The sequence below is a fragment of the Neomonachus schauinslandi genome, chromosome 14 (genome assembly GCF_002201575.2).
Source record: "Neomonachus schauinslandi chromosome 14, ASM220157v2, whole genome shotgun sequence".
NCBI classification, from domain to species: Eukaryota; Metazoa; Chordata; class Mammalia; order Carnivora; family Phocidae; genus Neomonachus; species Neomonachus schauinslandi.
The window spans coordinates 52,704,817-52,723,789 of record NC_058416.1 but is presented as its reverse complement, the minus strand read 5'-3'; the positions used below and the strand labels follow the sequence as shown (position 1 = coordinate 52,723,789).

The 18,973-nt window shown below is 38.1% G+C and overlaps 1 protein-coding gene across 1 annotated transcript in view; it reads left to right on the top strand.

Moving 5' to 3' along the window:
* The window catches only part of MYOM1 (myomesin 1), a 151,454-nt gene that overhangs the window by 16,380 nt on the left and 116,101 nt on the right, over positions 1–18,973 (top strand). Inside the window, exon 2 of the mRNA XM_021686222.1 lies at positions 2,542–2,867. Within this exon, the coding sequence (XP_021541897.1) occupies positions 2,569–2,867 (299 nt within the window). The 5' untranslated portion in view covers positions 2,542–2,568. The remainder of the gene's footprint in view (positions 1–2,541; positions 2,868–18,973) is intronic.

The following is an 18,973-nucleotide window of genomic DNA, read 5'->3' as shown; positions in this document are numbered from 1 at the left end:
ATACCTTTTTGAAGTGTTTGTGAGATTTGACAGAGTTCATTATAAGATAATACAGTTGGCCCTTGAACAACACGGGTTTGAACTGCATGGGCCCACTTACACACATTTTTTTGGATAAATACAGTACAGTATTGTAAATGTATTTCTTTTTGATTTATTAATATTTTCTTTTCTCTAGCTTACTTTATTGTAATAATACAGTATAAAATACATGTAAGGTGCAAAATATGTGTTAATCCACTGTTTATGTTATCAGTAAGGCTTCTAGTCAACAGCTGGCTATTGGCAATGAAATTCAGGAGGAAGTCAAAGGTGCTAGGTCGATTTTTTGCAGGTGGGGGTGGGGTTGGCACCTCTAGCCTCTGCATTGTTCAAGGGTCAACCATATAAGCAAACTCCAGTGTTCAGTCCTAGGACTTTTCATCTATTTTTTGGCTTTATTTACCATCTATATGTTGGTGACTGCTGAATGCAGGTGTCCATCCTGGACCTTTACCCTGTGCTCCAAAGTCATGAATGCAATTTAACATCTCCACTTGGATGTCTAGCAAGTATCTCAACTGTAGAATATCTCAGACCCATCTCCTGTTCTTTCACCCCTAACTGTGCTTTCTTACACTCCTGCCCATCTCAGTTAACAGCAACTTCGATCTTCCAGTTACTCAGGAGAAAACCTCAGGATCATCTCTCACCCCTCTCTTTGTTTCACACCCTAATTCAGAACTTTCAGCAAATGCTGTTGGTTCTACCTTCAAAACATGTACTGAGTCTGATCACTTCTCACATTTCCATTGCCACCATTGTCATCTTTAGCCTGGACTATTGCAATGGCCTTTGCCTTCATTTGCTAGGGCTTCCCTAACAAAGTACCACAGACTGGGTGCCTTAAACAACAGAAATGTATCTTCTCACAATTCTGGAGGCTAGAAATCTGAGATCAAGGTGTTGGTAGAATTATTTTTATCGGAGGCCTCTCTTCTTGGCTTATAGATGATCTTCTTTTCTCTTCACATAGTCTTCCTCTGTATACGTACACGTCTGTGTCCTAATTTCCTCTTCGTATAGAGACACCAGTCATATTGAATGAGGGCCCATCCTAATAATCTCACGTTAGCCTTATTTCCTCTGTAAAGACCCTGTTTCCAAATACAGTCACATTTTGAAGTACTGGTGGTTAGGACTTCAACATATGAATCTGGAGGAATATAACTCAGTTCATAACAGCCTTCTTTTTTAAAAAAGTTTTTTTAAGATTTTATTTATTTGAGAGAGAGCGCACATGAGCACGGGGAGGGGTAGAGAGGGAGGGATAAGCAAATTCCCCACTGAGCAGGGAGCCAGATGTGGGGCTCTATCCCAGGACCCCAGGGTCATGACCTGAGCTGAAGGCAGATGCTTAATCGATTGAGCAACCCAGACGCCCTTAAAAAAAATTCTTCAAAGCTTTTATTTTTAAGTAATCTCTCCACCCAAAATGGGGCTCAAACCCACAACCCTGAGATCAAGAGTCGCACGTTCCACTGACTGAGCCAGTCAGGTGCCCCTATAACAGCCTTCTAATTGGTCTTCTGGCTTTCATTCTTGTCCCTCAATAGTCTGTCCTTTATACATCAGCAAGAGTCTCAGTTTGGAACCTTCTGATGGTTTTTCCAGCCCTTTCAGAGGGAAAGACAAAGACCCTACAGTTGCTCATCAGACCTACACCCCACCCCCCGCCCCCGGCATCGTCTCCTATCCATCTCCCTGCACCCCGCTCACTCCTTGTAGCTTCACTGCCTATTTGTACTTCACTGCCTGGAGTACAACACGCATGTGCACACCCTAGAGTCTTTGCTATGGTCTTCCATCTAGGACACTCTTCTTCTAATTTTCTCATGCTCAGATGACACTTTTATGCTCAGAAGCCATCCCTGATGAGACTGTTTAAAATTGCATCCCAACTCCCTTTCCTGCTTTATTTTTCTCTGTAGCATTTAGCCCATTCTGTTATACCTTATATTTTACTTATTTTCTCTATTGGCTATCACCTGCAATAGAATATAAAGTTCTAGCTAAGGTTATCAGAGCAGGGATTTCGTTTTGTTCATCTCCGTATTTCTTGTGCTGGAACAGTACCAGGCTTATAGTAGGTGCTCAATAATTATTTGTTGAATGAAACCACATTGACCGTGACACAGACTCTCCATCATTACATATTCTTCCAGATGAAGCCCCTATCAGGATAAAATGCCAGAAAATTTGAAATACATATTATGAAAGGTCTGAGGAAAAAACACAATAGCTAGGGTAGGGAAGCTTTGTAAAGACCTCCTGGTTATTAAAACAAAACCCAAAAAACCAAACCCAGATTAGAAGGCAGCCCAATGGTGGAGCGGGCTTATGTGGGCTATGAAGTAGAAAGTTTGCTGAGTAACCAGTTAAGCTAACCTTCACGTCCTTTTCCATTTGCTCTTTGGAAAAGGTAAGAGTATTTATTTTTACATATTGATTTAGATACCTTGTTTCTTAATAGTTCACTCACAAGTTGCTGCTTTCTTGTAGGTCACCAGGCTCCCTCCAGGGCACACGATGTCTCTGCCCATTTATCAGAAGCTCCACCAGCACTATGACAGCAGCTACAGAAACAGGGACCTTCGCAGCACCATGAGCCAGTACCAGCAGGAGAAGAAAAGCTCTGCCATCTACACCCATGGCTCCACAGCCTACAGCAGCCGCTCCGCCACCGCGCACCGCCAGGAATCCGGGGCCTTCAGCCAGGCATCCACGGGCTCCTACCAGCAGCAGGCCTCCCGGGCCACTGAATCTACCCATGCATTCGCAGCCAGTCGGAAGACAGCCTCGGCCTACGATTACGGCTACTCCCACGGGTATGTCAGAAGCAGCCTTCCAACCTTAGCTCAAAGGCACACTCTCTAAATAACCCTCCTACATCATGTTTTCCCTTCTTTTGGTCTGGCAGCCCTACATTTAAATCAGGTTTGGAGTGGGGCGCCTGGGTGGCTCATTCGTTAAGCATCTGACTCTTGGTTTTGGCTCAGGTCATGATCTTAGGATCTTGAGATCAAGCCTTGTATAGGGCTCTGTGCTCAGCACAGAGTCTGCTTGTCCCTCTCCCTCTGCTTCTCCCCTGCGCTCTCCTTCTCTCTCTCTCTCTGAAATAAATAAATAAAATCTTTTAAAAAAACAAATCAGCTGTGGAGTGAGGCCCTGTATTTGGGAGACCTGGGACTTATGTGTACCTGTTTCCCTTTACCGTTTGAGTTTCACAGAGAGCTTCATAATCACACTGGCGTGTCTTGCTTGCGTTGCCAACTGTGATATTGCTAGAAGCAGAGAAGTTCTGCCACAGATTGAGTTCAACATTCAGTAGCAGCAGAGCCAGAAAACATCATTTCAACGCTCGCAGCAGGTTTCCTGGCCCTCAGAATGTTTCTACTTAGATGAGAAGCCAGTATAGAATTTAAAATTCACAGGTCACAGGCTCCCAAACCACAGTAGAGATGCGTTCTACTTTTTCAGTATCTGAGAGCCAGTATTAGAATTCTGAGCCATTGTTCAGGTAGGCAGCAGATATTTTTTTTAGCTAGAGTATTTTATACAACCAGGCCCCTATCTCAGTCAGCCTAAGACTACCAGAAACAAACCTGTATTCTGATAAAAGTAGATTTATCAACCCATTGCAATGAGGGAGACCACACAGCAGAGGAAAAGAGAGAGTTACTATATTAGGATTCTAGGAAGAGTGGAGTTTACATGCAGGTCTGGTCTGCAAAGCAAACCCAGTGTCCTGTTTCTATTGGAAACAGTGAAGTTGAGGACTGTTGTATCCAGAAGCCCTTTATGTGGAGCTCAGCACCTGAGTTGGGAACTGAGGCTGCTTCTCTGTGTCAACAGCAAATGGGGTCATCCAGGCAATGTCTCATTCTTACTGATAAAATTTCAAACAGCAAACTTACTGGTAATCTTTGATATTAGAGAAGAAAGTTTCTCAGTGAGTCTGTAGTCACTCAGAGAAGGAGGTTACCACAACCCTTTTTAGCAGCAGTGTCCCTGAGAGAAATGTTTTCTGTGAACTTTGCAGTTGGCTTCTGTGTCTGTAGTTCCAGCCTGATGAATGCTGGGCAGATGCTTACTTTCTCAGCCCAAGCCGGTTTTTATTTTCTTGATATCCAGAATGAAATGTTTCATTGGGATTAAAAAACACTTGCAAGATTCACGTGATTTTATTAAAAATCTATCTATAGTCCACAGAAGGAATTGCTGAACTTGCAAATGTAAACATTTCTGGGATATATGGTAAATAACCACCTGCTGCCTCAAGTCTGCCTTTCCAAAGCATCTGGCATAGATTGCATTTTTTTAGTTATCAACATAATATAATTTTAAGTCTTACAAAATTTAAGTCCACAAAATATCTGTTAGGACAACTGGAAAAGTGTTTCTTTCTGGGAGTTAAAGAAGTTATTGAGGAAATAATGCAGTGGATTGTATGAATAGAAGTGAGGCTAGTTTCTGAAGGCAGAAATTCCTGAATCCCCATTGGGTTTAAGCAGCACCTGATCTATGGCTGTTGTTTCTCGGGCACTGACAGGGACCTCCTGGGACCCTTCTGCTCTGTTTAGTAACAGAACCAGAGTCCGCTGGGGTTTGCCTGGAATGTCTGATGGCCACGTTATGAAATTCCATTTAAAATGGAACAGGATCATTTTGCAATCTCACTTTCATGGGATATTCAGCAGGACTTGGTGTTGGTTGTAAATATGGAAATATGGTCACTAAGGTGAATTCATTTCTTTTAGCACTTGCTTTAAATGAACTGCCTTCCAAAGGAAAGTTGAGAGGAATTAACACCATGTGTATGGGACAGCATCATTTTGTTCTGAAGAATGTTCTGTAGAACATTAAGAACCTCGTTTAGGAAAGCAGCTGTCTTTTAATAGAGGAGGATTACATTTTAAATATCCATTTTCATGGACTGCCTGTACTGAGTCTATAGAAGATGTTGCTAATGGAACTGCTTGTGTACTTATTTCATTTCCCCAAGGCAGTATGATCTACAAGTTTTATGAATTTGTATTTTAAAGAGATCTTTACTTCTTCAACTCTATTGCTAAATTTTATGTTAAGTTATTTTAATTTAATTTTATTTATTTATTTATTTATTTATTTAAAACATTTTATTTATTTATTTGAGAGAGAGAGAATGAGAGGGAGCAAGCACATGAGAGGGGGGAGGGTCAGAGGGAGAAGCAGACTCCCCGCCGAGCAGGGAGCCCAATGCAGGACTCGATCCAGGGACTCCAGGATCATGACCTGAGCCGAAGGCAGTCGCTTAACCAACTGAGCCACCCAGGCGCCCAAATTATTTTAATTTTAAACAAAACATCCTTTTAACCACATGTGTAATATTCATATTTCTTTATACTGGGATATATTATATTAAACATTAGTCATTAAACCTTTGAGCACTTTTATATTTTGTTCAGAAAACATTTGCTCTGTGTTATCTTTGGAAGACTTAGCCATTTCAGCTTTAAAAAGCCTCACATAGTAAAGTTTCTATAGGAAATGGAACTGTAATCATTTTTCTATACTCAACTTCATATTGTGTTCTTTCCTGCAATGTCTATATTTATGTAGATAGGTAGGTAGGTAGCTATTCATTAATGGCTTAATGTTTGAAGAACTCAAACTTCTTGGCAGAAACATGTTGACCTAGAAATGTTGGCCTAGAAACAAGAGAGGGAAGAAAACACCAATATTTTTTTCCTTTGTGTAATGCAGTGTAAAGGAAAAGAAAGTCAACCTAATGCTGGGGTTTTTAGTTTTTCTTTTTTTAGACCTAGAGCTAACAGGTTCAGATAATATTCTTTGAACATTTCAAAATCTTCATAATTCCTTTAGGTTGTGTTTTTGCTCTCTCAAAATGGAATAACTTTTCCCTGCTAAATGAAATATCTCTCTTTGGATTATGAAAAGTGTTGATTAAAACCCCTAGGTTTAGAAATGCGGTTCCATGGAATGTATGTAAACACTAGGCTTGATCTATTTTTAGCCCCTGCTTTGTAGTTAGATGTCCAGTAGTAAAGTGGAAACTATGGAGATTTATATGTGCTCAGGGCTTGGCTGACCTCAGTAGGTCTTAGGAACAATGGCCCGTTCAACATCAATGTGGTTGTAAGCACAGATCAGTTACCAATTGAATTCTGAGCCCAGGGTTATAAAATAAATCCTGGAAGACATATTCTAAATGCCTTTATTCTTAGTCACAGTGAGAAAAAAAAAAACCCTAATTCAGGAAGACAAAAATGACACAAGATTATTGTTTTATGCTAGTAATCCACAAATACTATCAGAGATTAAAGGAGAAATGGTACTCATAACTACCATTAGGCAATGGTTCTTAACTTCTATCCATGAATGGAGGGTCTTAGGTGATCTGAAATTATGTGCAAAATTAGGCACAGTTGAGAATTTGTTTTTGCTGAGAAAGATGGTAGCTTTCACCAGATTCTCAGAGAACCCTGTGACTCAACAAAGGTCAGAACCACCACCCTGGAAAGTCAACATGTAAACATCAGACAACCCCGTGTGTGGCCTGAGGATCCCTTTCTTAATGCCAATATTATACAAAGTTAGGATGAAATAAGGCAGATGTTTACAGGGAGTGTGGTATTATGAGAATCAGGGTTCCTTCTTTTCTTTTGAGTAGGCTGGATCATACATTAAGTTGGAAATAATAAGTGAAATATTTTGTTACACTTGATAGGAATGAATAACTTTCAAAAAGCAGAGACAACACAGCATAGTTTTTAGATGATGGAGGGATGTAGAGTTGTCCCTCAACCCTTTGTTGAAATGGTAGATATTTAATTGCTTGATTCTAAACAGATTGACATTCAACCCATATGATGCAACTCAGCACAGCATCCTCTGTACCATTGTATCCTTACAATAACCCTGAAAGGTAGAAATTATATCCCCATTTTAAAAATGAGAAAATCAGAGACCAAATTGATTAAATAACTTTTCTCTCTTGCACTAAGAAGTGGTAGAATGATGATTTGAACCCCCATCCTACCCCAAACCCTCCACTCTTTTCATGGGTACCCATTGACAGTTATAATCAGCTAACTCCCCTTGACCTCCTGGCCACCAGATTTTTCTTGAAGCATCAATATATAGTTTTTCATTATATTTCCTTTTATTTGCCCTTCTTGTGGAGAAGCTGTTGAACACCAGAATAACTAAGATTCAGAGTAGGGAACAGGCGATCCTAGGAGCATTCATGAATGCCAAACCTGGAACCTCACAGACTGTTTAACTTGTCACTTAGAATCAGACATAGTGACTTGCCTGGGGCATTCTGCCTAACCTTAAATTGTGCCCTCAACCTGCACTCATGTCACATGGATCAACTCCTCTTGGTTGTTACTACTATTATAGTTTGCAAAGAACACGCTAATGCTCAAAACAATTCCAATTCAGACAGAAGATACCAGTGCTAAAAATAGAGACCACTAAACACAGAAGCCCTCATCTTCTATTGGCAGGTCTGATTGCAGCAGAGACTGAGGGGGACCTGAGAACTTGCTCCATTTCCCACCCTGGTGTGGTTTCAAAAGACATTAGCAAAGAAATCCACTGCCTTGTGGACATTTTTGTGTCTTGACCTCAGCTGTTGGCATCAGACTAGTATCCACTTTCTACATATTCTTTTCCAGATGTTATAATGCAAAGTGGATAGTCTTTGGGGTCAAATGAGCCTGTGCTTCCTTGCAATTAGGCTTGTGACGTCAGGAGCTAGTTAACCTCTCAGTTTCTTCATCTGTGAAGTGGGGAAAATGTTCATCCCTCATGTTGCGAAGTCTAAAAGAAATAATGACATAAGGTACTTAGTGTAATAGCTGGCGCATGGGGACAGTCATTGAAGTCTAGGTATTGGTCATTCATTCAACAAATACTTCCTGAGTGCCTCCTGTGTGCTAAGCACTGTGCCAGGTGCTTGGGATAAACTGCTGAACAAAACCGACAAAGGTTCCTGCCCTCATGGAGCATATATTCTAGCATGAGGGACAGGCCATAAACAATAAACATAATAAAAAAGACATTGAATTTTATATCATGCTAGAAGGTAGTAGATTTTATGGAAGCAATAAAAAATAGAGTAGGCTAAGAAGGATCAGGTATGGGGGGCACGCCCCTTTGAGAAGGTGATATCTGAGCAAAGACATGAAGTACCAGAGGGAGTTCTCTGGAAGAAAGGTGCACCAGGCATCAGGAATTGCCACTGCAAGGCCTTTCAGCAAGGAACAGCACCGAGGCCACTGAGGGAATGGAGGAGTGAGGGAAAGAGCCAGTGAAGATGTCAGAAAGGTAATACTAGGGCAAGGCCAACCATATAGGGTCTTGTGGGCCATTGTAAGAATTTTTTATTCTGAGTTGGAGGGAGTTGTGACAAAGTTTAGGGAAGAGGAATGATATGAGCTGACTTAAGCTGTAACAGGATCGGTGTGTCTGCTGTGTGGAAAACAGACTGGTGCACAAGCAGAAGCAGGTTACCCAGGTAGGAGGCTAATGCTATAGTCCAGGCAGGAGCAGATGGGCAGTCAGAACAGATAATGGTGGTCTGTTAGTTATTGCTGAATTCTGAATTCCACCAATTTTTTTCATAGGGCTTTTCAGCTCCCGTAGCCACATAGTTTTGAGGCTGTGAAAAGATCCATATAGATTTTCTGTATACAATGAATTTTCTGAGATTCTCTTTAGGTAATGTGATGATGGTAATACCATATGCTTATTCTCCATTCCCCAAGATCCAACAAAGTAGCTTGTCCCATTGTTGGTGCTTTTTATGGGACTTAAGAAGAAAAGTACCTGAAATAACCATAGTTGTATGGGGATTTGAGTCCACCTGTAGATTCAAGTAGCTGAATGTGAATTACAAAAGATTATTGAACCATAGACTGTTATGGGAAATGAAGTTTGCTTGGAAAACTACTGATATATCCAGGTTGTGTATTCTTATCTTTTCTCCTCTAGAAATAGTCTTATAGCCTCTTCTCTAAATAAAAGTTTAACTATTATATATATAAGGAAAAAGCACCATGGTTTCTGGGTTACAAAAATCAATACAACGCTCTGGGATTTGTCTTACAGAATTTAAGTACCCAGAAAATGATGAATTAAATTACTTCCCATGTGATCAGAGAAGGTCAGAGGAAAATCTAATGAAAGCGGAAAAGCCAGTTACTTCCCACCTCCCCCCCCCAGAAATAGGCAAGTTTATTGCTATTTGCTTCTTTAAAAGGCAATTATGCACTGAATCCCAAAGACATACCCTGGGACCAAGGAGAGTAGCCCTCACCATGTTCAATCTCCTGTCCCTAGGAGTATGACTCCTGATAATACCAGCTTCATATAATCACCAGTTTGTAGATCCATGGAACTGTGAAATGGGCAAAGCAGGAAGAGACCAAAAGTTCATCTAACTTAAGCCCTTCCTTACACTGAGGCCAGGAAAGATCTTGGCTCATTCTCTGCTACCTATGCTTTATTACCCAAAAAATATTATTTGCTGGGTTCTTTTGCAGGTTAAATCCAAGTTTAGATGATACAAGATACTTCCAGAATGGCATTCATCTTCCCCAGACAGGTGAACCATCCTGTGAGAGGAAGGCATGTCCTTTAATAGAGTAGAATAGAAGGAGTCAGCCAAAAGTGGAAGAAGGGCAAAGTGGTATCTCCCAGGCTCTGATGTGAAATGTTAGCTTTGTTCCTGGCTGGTTGGGCAGCGAGGTGTAACTGAGCTTCCCCACAGAGGTCTGTGAACTCTGGAAGCCCATGGGAGCTGTTGCAACAGGCTTGACCTTTTCCACAGCAGCCTTTCTAGATGAAACAAGAGAAAGCAGGAGCACTTCAAATGAGGAAGGTAGCTTCCATGACACCATAGTGACCATCCTCAAAGTGGGGTGGGATGTGGGTTTCTGGGCTGCCTTGTAAATAAGTTAGTAAGCCTAACTTTTAAAAGTCCTGGAAAATTTTTAGTTCACAGATTTAGACTTTATAAGGCTTCTCCTGATACTATCTTCAAACAGCCTGCATAATATAATATCAAGGAAATAAGGAGTAAACCCTTTCACTTCTGCTTAAAAATAGTACATAATCTAGATCAATTGCTAAAATAGTCAGAAATGGATAAAAACTGAAGGATATATGTAGATAAGAACCACAAAATATTTAAATCTCTCAGTATTTTACTCATCCGCCTTTTCTGGGACACATGACTGTTCCACATTCATGTTGAGAAGTGGTTCGGACCCCCATGGTATTTGCTTTTAGATCACGGCTATACATTAGCTGTGGAAAGTTACCAAAAATGTTACTTATCAGTGGAAAGTTACCAAAAATGTTACTTATCAGTGGAAACTTAAATAGTGGGAAAATAAAGCAATAAATAGAAGAAAAAATTGTGGTTATATTCCTATTTAAGTAACTAAACATTTTTTAAAAACTAAAAATGAGATATTTCTGTTGCTGAGAAAGAAATGGAGATGGGGGGAGAAAGGATAAGTAGAAGGCAAATTATGCAAAACAAACAAAAAACCCAAGGGTGGTTGTTTGTTATGACACTACATGTCAGTAAATTTCAAGAGTGATGTTGATCAAACTAAATTCATGTTTATATCTTATAAGTGGCTTTTTCTGCAAAGTATATTAGCAAAAAAGAAAGGACTCAAAGCCTCCTATCTATCTACTAACTTTGATGTTCTCCTGAAACCTCCATAAGTGTTGAGATTGGGAAACAGGAAAATTGAAATGTCAGTAGAAAGTGTTGAGCCTGACATGATCCCATATCAAAGGAGGATCATTGAATGAAGTTGTTTTAAATCAAAAGTAGATCCAAAACAACCTTTTTGTAAAACCCCAAAGAAAGTATTCTTTCAAGTTTTGCAAGAGGGAGAAATGTGGCTGATGGAAAAGTAGAAATGGAAAAAGAGACTGCAAACTTCAAGTGCTTGCTCCTGACCCTCTAGGGGGTCTTGAAGATGAAAGAGATGGAACTTCAGATACGAGAAACGCGGAGTGGCTGTCTCGAGGAGCAGACAGCCAAGAAGGATGGTTTTCTTTTTTTTTTTTTTAAAGATTTTATTTATTTATTTGACAGAGAGAGAGACAGCGAGAGAGGGAACGCAAGTAGGGGGGACTGGGAGAGAGAGAAGCAGACTCCCCACTGAGCAGGGAGCCCCAACTTGGGACTTGATCTTAGGACCTGAGCTGAAGGCAGATGCTTAACCAACTGAGCCACCCAGGCTCCCCTTTCATATCTTCTAAGTTTTGTAATTTTAGCTTTTACATATAGAAATTTGATCCATTTTTAATTAAATTATATGTGTGATATTGAGTAAAGTTCTAAACTCATCCTTTCACATATGGATATACAATTGTTCCAGCATCATTTGTTGAAAAGACTTTCTTTCCCCTTTAATTCCTTAGCACCTTTATAAAAAATTAATTGATCATAAATAGGAAGGTTTGTTTCTCTCAGTTCTGTTCCACTGATCTATATGCCTATCCTTACACCAGTATCCCAGGGGTTTAATTACTGTTGCTTAGAAAAAGTTTTGAAATGGGTGAATATAAGTCTTCAACTTAGTTCCTCTTTTATGGAAAATCTTTTGCCTATGTGTTCCTTCATATTTTTATATAAATTTTAAGATCACCTTGTCAATGTCTACAAAGAAAAACATCTGCTGGGATTTTGATAAGAATCATGTTGAGGGCGCCTGGGTGGCTCAGTTGGTTAAGCGACTGCCTTCGGCTCAGGTCATGATCCTGGAGTCCCGGGATCGAGTCCCGCATCAGGCTCCCTGCTCGGCGGGGAGTCTGCTTCTCCCTCTGACCCTCCTCCCTCTCATGCTCTCTGTCTCTCATTCTCTCTGTCTCAAATAAATAAATAAAATCTTTAAAAAAAAAAAAATCATGTTGAAACTGTAGAACAATTTTGAAAAATGCGTCATCTTAACAATGTCAAGTCTTTCAGTCCATTAACATGGAATATTTATTTATTCAGATCTTTCTTCACCATTATCATAATAATGTTTTATCGTTTTCAAATACAAGTTTTATACTTCTTTGTCAAAGTTATTCCTAAATATTTTATATTTTTGGTACTATTGTGAATGCAGTTGTTGTCTTAATTGTATTTTTGCATTGTTCATTGTTAGTACATAGAAATATAATTTTTGTGTTTTGATTTTGTATCCTGTAACCTTGCTGAACTAATTTATTAGTACTAGCATTTGTGTGTGTATTTGTATTTCTTAGGATTTTCTACATACATGATTCTATCAACAACTAAAGATAGACTTCTTCCTTTCAGTTGTTGTTGTTTTTTTTTTTAAACTGTCCTGGCTGGGCGCCTGGGTGGCTCAGTCGGTTAAGCGACTGCCTTCGGCTCAGGTCATGATCCTGGAATCCCGGGATCGAGTCCCGCATCGGGCTCCCTGCTCAGTGGGGAGCCTGCTTCTCCCTCTGACCCTCTCCCCTCTCAAGCTGTTTCTCTCTCTCAAATAAATAAATAAAATTAAAAAAAATAAAATAAAATAAATAAATAAACTGTCCTGGCCAGAAACTCTGATACAATGTTGAATAGAAGTGCAAGAGCAAATATCATACCCTTATTCCCAATTTCAGGAGGAAAGCATTTATTCTTTTTACTATTAAATTTGATACTAGCTATGGATTTTTCATAGATGACCTTTATCGCATTGAGGAAGTTCCCTTCTATTCCTATTTTGTTGAGAGTTTTTAACATGAAGGAATGCTGAATTTTGTCAAATACTATCATCTATTGAGATGATAATGTGATTTTTGTTCTTCATTCTATTAATATGGTATATGTTACACTAATTGATTTTCAAATGGTAAATCAACCTTGCATTCCTGGGATAAACTCCACTTAGTTTAATATTTTATATGTTGCTGGATTCAGTTTGCTAATATTGTGTGAAGGATTTCTGCATCTATGTTCATGAGGGATATTGGTCTGTAGTTTTCTTTTACTATAATGTCTTTGTTTGGCTTTGATATCGGGTAATACTGGCCTTATAGAATAAGTTGGGAAGTGTTTCCTTCTCCTCTGTTTTGGAAGAAATTAGGAAGCGATTGGTATTATTTCTTCTTTAAATGTTTGATGGAATTCTTCAGTGAAGCCATTTAATTGTGCAAAGATTTTAAATTACTAATTCAACTTTTTAATTTATTATTGGTCCATTCAGAGTTTTAATTTCTTCTCAAGCTAGTTTTGGTAATTTGAGTCTTTATAGGAATTTTTCCATTTCATTTAAGTGATTGAATTACTTGATATAAATGCATCTACCATTTGCTTGTGAGCCACTTAATTTCTGTAGGGTTGGTAGTGATGTTTCCTCTTTCATTCTTGACTTTGGTAATTTGTGTCTTCTCTCTTTTTTCATGGTTAGTCTAGTGAAAGGTTTGTCAATTTTCTTGATCTTTTCAGTGAACCAACCTTTGTTTAACTGATTTTATTTGTTGTTGTTCTTTTTTCTATTTCACTGATTTCTTCTCTAATCTTTATTATATCTCCCTTCTTTTTGTTTCATGTTTAGTTTAATCTTTTTTCAAACTTCTTACAGTGCTTAAATTATTAATTTGAGACCTTTCTTCTTTTCTAAGATAGACACTTAAAGCTATAAACATTCCTCTAACCACTGCTTTGCCGTATCCCATATATTTTGATATGTTGTGTTTTTTTGTTTTCATGTAGTTCACAATATCTTCTAATTCCATTGTGATTTCTTTTCTCATAAGTGAGTTATTTAGAAGTATGTTGTTAGTCTCCTGATGCTTGAGGATTTTCTAAATTCCTTTCTTCTATAGATTCTTATTTAGTTCTTCTGCTGTCAGATAATATATTTTGTATGATTTAAATCCATTTCAGTTGATTGAGATTGTTTTGTGAGGTAGCATATGAACTGTCCTGGAGAATGTTGAAAAGAATATGTACTTTGTTGCCATTGGGTAAAGTATTCTAGAAAGGTGAGTTAGGTCAAGTTGATTGATAGTGTTATTTAAGATACCTACATCCTTGCTTTTGTCTAGTTTTATCAGTTATTGAGAGTACCATATTGAAGTCTCCAGTCATTTTTAATTTTCTATTTTTTCTTTCAATTATGTCACTTTTTGCTTCACATATTTTAGGACTCCGTTGGTGCATATAAATTTGTAATTGCCATACTTTTCTGAGGAATTGACCCTCTTACCATTATGAAATGTTTCTCTCTGTTCCTAGTAATATTTTGGTTTAAAGTATATTTTTTTATATTAATATAACCTCTCTGGCTCCTTGTGGTTATCATTTGCACAGTATATCTTTTTCATTCTTTTACTTTAGCACATGTGTGTCTTTGAACTTTTTTTTAAAGCTATGATTTTAAAGTTATCTCTACAACCAACGTGGGGCTTAAATCATAATCCCAAGATCAAGAGTCACATGTTTCACCAACTGAGCCAGCCAGGTGCCTCTATATATCTTTGAACTTATGGTGTGGCTTTCATAGCAGCATACAATTGGATTTTTAAAAATCCATTCTGACAATCTCTGCTGTTCCTTGGAGTTTTTAATCCCTTCACATTTAATAAAATTACCAAAATGGCTGGACTTACATTTGGTACTTTTGTGGGGTTTTTGGTATATCTCATATCCTTTGTTCATTTGTTCCTCCTTTATTGCCCTGTTTTGTGTTAAATAGATATTTTTAGTGTACCATTTAATTTCTTTGTTTCTTAACTATATTTTTTGTTTTTTTCTTAAAGGGATTGCTTTAGGAATTACAATACACTTATTAACTCATCCCATTCTACTTCACATTTATAGTAATTTATTACTGGTAGAAATAGAAATTTTGTTCCAATATAGCTTCATTTCCTCCCCTGCCTTTTGAACTACTGTCATATATATTACAGTTATATATATTATAAACCCAACAATGCATTGTGTTAACTATTGTTTTATGCAATCTTATATCTTCAAAGAATTTAAGAGAATAAAAATATATATATATATATTCATATACATATTTACCCAATTATTTGCTTTGTGGTGCTCTTCATTTTTTTGTGTGGGTTCAGATTACTGTCTGGTGTCATTTCCTTTAAACCTGAGGGATTTGCTTTAGCATTTCTTATCAGGCAGTTCTGCTAGCAATCAATTCAGTTTTTATTTGTCTGGGAATCTTTACTTAGCCTTTAGTTTTGAGTGATATTTTATTAGATACTGAATTTTTTATTGAGGTATAGTTGACACACAATGCCATTAGTTTCAGGTGTACAGCATAGTGATTCAACAAGTCAATACATTATGCACTGCTCACCACAAGTGTAGCTACCATGTTACCATATGACACTGTTACAGTACCATTAATTATATTTCCTATGCTATAACTTTCATTTCCATGACTTATTCATTCCATAATGGGAAGCCTTATCTTCCACTCCCCTTCACCCATTTTGCCCATCCTCCCACCCCCTCGCCTCTGGCAACCATCAGATTGTTCTTTATGTTTATAGGTCTGTTTCTGCTTTTTGTTTATTTGTTTTTTAGATTGCACATAAAGTGAAGTCACATGATATTTATCTTTGACTTATTTCACTTAGCATAATGCCTTCTTGGTGTATCCATGTTGTAAATGGCAAGATCTTATCTTTTTTTATCACTGAGTAATATTCCATTATATATATTTATATATATATAAAGTAATGTAATATATATAATGGAATTTATATATAATGGAATAGAATATATATATAAGAATGACTTTTTTTAATTAACATATAATGTATTGTTTCAGGGGTACAGGTCTGTGATTCATCAGTCTTACACAATTCACAGCGCCCACCATAGCACATACTCTCCCCAGTGTCCATCACCCAGCCACCCCATCCCTTCCTCCCCCCTCCACTCCAACAACCCTCAGTTTGTTTCCTGAGATTAAGAGTCTCTTATAGTTTGTCTCCCTCTCTGGTTTCATCCCGTTTCATTTTTCCCTCTCTTCCCCCATAATCCTCTGCCTTGTTTCTCAAATTCCACATATCAGTGAGATCATATGATAATTGTCTTTCTCTGATTGACTTATTTCGCTTAGCATAATACCCTCTAGTTCCATCCACATCGTTGCAAATGGCAAGATTTCATTTTTGATAGCTGCATAATATTCCATTGTATAAATATACCACATCTTCTTTATCCATTCATCTGTCGATGGACATCTAGGCTCTTTCCATAGTTTGGCTATTGTGGACATTGCTGCTATAAACATTGGGGTGCATGTGCCCCTTCGGATCACTACATTTGTATCTTTGGGGTAAATACCCAATAGTGTAATTGCTGGGTTGTAGGGTAGCTCTATTTTCAAATTTTTGAGGAACCTCCATACTGTTTTCCAGAGTGGCTGCACCAGCTTGCATTCTCACCAACAGTGTAGGAGGGTTCCCCTTTCTCCGCATCCTCGCCAACATCTGTCATTTCCTGACTTTCTTTGCAGAAATGTCTGTTCATGTCTTCTGCCCATTTCTTGATTGGACTAGTTGTTCTTTGGGTGTTGAGTTTGATAAGTTCTTTATAGATTTTTGGATACTAGCCCTTTATCTGATATGTCATTTGCAAATATCTTTTCCCATTCTGTTGGTTGTCTTTTGGTTTTGTTGATTGTTTCCTTTCAATGGACACTTGGGCTGCTTCCATACCTTGGCTATTGTAAATAATACTTTAGTAAACATAGGAGTGCATATATCTTTTCGAATTAGTGTTTTCATTTTATTTGGGTTAAATACCCAATAGTGGAATTACTAGATCATATGATATTTCTATTTTTAATTTTTTGAGGTGTCTCCATACTGTTTTCCACAGTGGCTGCACCAACTTACATTCCCACCAACAATGTACAACATCCTTGTCAACACTTGTTATTTCTTGTCTTTTTGATTCTAGCCAGTCTGACAGGTATAAGGCAATAATCTCACTGTGGTTTTGATTTGCATTTCCATGACGATTAATGATGTTGAGCATCTTTTCATGTGTTTGTTGGCCATCTGTATGTCTTATTTGGAAAAATGTCTATTCAGGTCCTCTGCCCATTTTTAAATCAGATTTTTTATGTGGAATTGTATAAGTTCTTTACATATTTTAGATATTAATCCCTTACCAGATATATTACTTGCAAATATCTTCTCCCATTCAATAGGTTGCCTTTTTGTTTTATTGATGGTTTCCTTTACAATGCAAAAGCTTTTTATTTTGGTATAGCCCCAATAGTTTATTTTTGCTTTTGTCTTTCTGGATATAGAATTTTTGATTAACTTTTTTTCAGAACTTAATATATCATATCAATGCCTTCTGGGATATATTGTTTCTGATAAAGTGTCAACGATTAATATATTTTTCTCCTATATGTGATTAACCATTTTATTCTTGCTACTTTCAAGATTTCTCTCTGGCTTTATCTAGGTGTGTATCTCTTTGTGTGTATGTTACCTGGGTTTATTGAGCATCTTGGATCCATAGAGTAATAGTTTTCATCAGATTTGGGGAGCTTTAGGTCATTATTTCTTTGAATATATTTTCCTACTCTTTATTGATCCTCTTTTCAATATTACTGTTACTCATATATTGGTATGTTTAATATTGTCCCACAGATCTCTGAAGGTTTTAAAAGTTTTCTTCATTCTTTTCTCTTTCTGTTTTTTATTTTTATTTTTAAAGATTTTATTTATTTATTTATTTATTTATTTATTTATTTATTTATTTATCAGAGAGATAAAGCACAAGCAGGGGGTGCGGCAGGCAAAGGGAGAAGCAGGCTCCCCACTGAGCAAGGAGCCCGATGTGGGACTCAATCCTAGGACCCTGGGATCATCACCTGAGCTGAAGGCAGATGCCTAACTGACTGAGCCATCCAGGCATCCCATCTTTCTGTTTTTTAGACTGGATAATTTTTATCTTCAAGTTCACTGATTCTTTATTCTTCTATCTAAAATCTCTTGAGTCCCTTTAATAAATTTTTCATTAAAGTTATTATACTTTTAAACTCCACAATGTTCATTTGATCCTATTTTAGAATTTCTTGGGTTTTTTAAAAAATATTTATTTATTTAGGGGTACCTGGGTGGCTCAGTCAGTAAAGCATCTGCCTTTGGCTCAGGTCATGATCATGAGGTCTTGGGATTGAGCCCCGTGTCAGGCCCCTTGAGGGAGCCTGCTTCTCCCTCTCCCTCTGCCAACTCCCCCTGCTTGTGCTCTCTCTCTTTCTCTCTCAAATAAATAAATTTGGGTTTTTATTTATTTATTTGAGAGAGGAAAAGAGAGAGAGAGCATGAGTGGGGGAAGGACAGAGGGAAAGAATCTCAGGCAGACTCCCCCTGAGTGCAGAGCCCAACATGGGGCTCAATCTCACAACCCTGAAGTCATGATCTGAGCCACAATCAAGAATTAGACACTTAGCCGACTGAGCCACCCAGGTGCCCCCCCCCCCATTTTGTTATTTCTATGTCTTTGTCGACATTCTCTCTTCTTTTGAGTCATTGTCATAATACTCTCCTTTAGTTCTTTAAACATGGTTTCCTTTATTAGTCTTTGAACACATTTAGAATTGCTGCTTTGAAGTCTTTGTTAAATCCAACATCAGGGTCCACTCAGAGACAGTTTTTTTTTTTTTTAAAGATTTTATTTATTTATTTGAGAGAGAGAGAATGAGAGAGAGAGAACACCTGAGAGGGGATAGGGTCAGAGGACGAAGCAGACTCCCTGCCGAGCAGGAAGCCCGATGCGGGACTCGATCCAGGGACTCCAGGATCATGACCTGAGCCGAAGGCAGTCGCTTAACCAACTGAGCCACCCAGGTGCCCCAGAGACAGTTTTTATTTACTGCTTTTTTTCTGTTGGTATGGATTATAT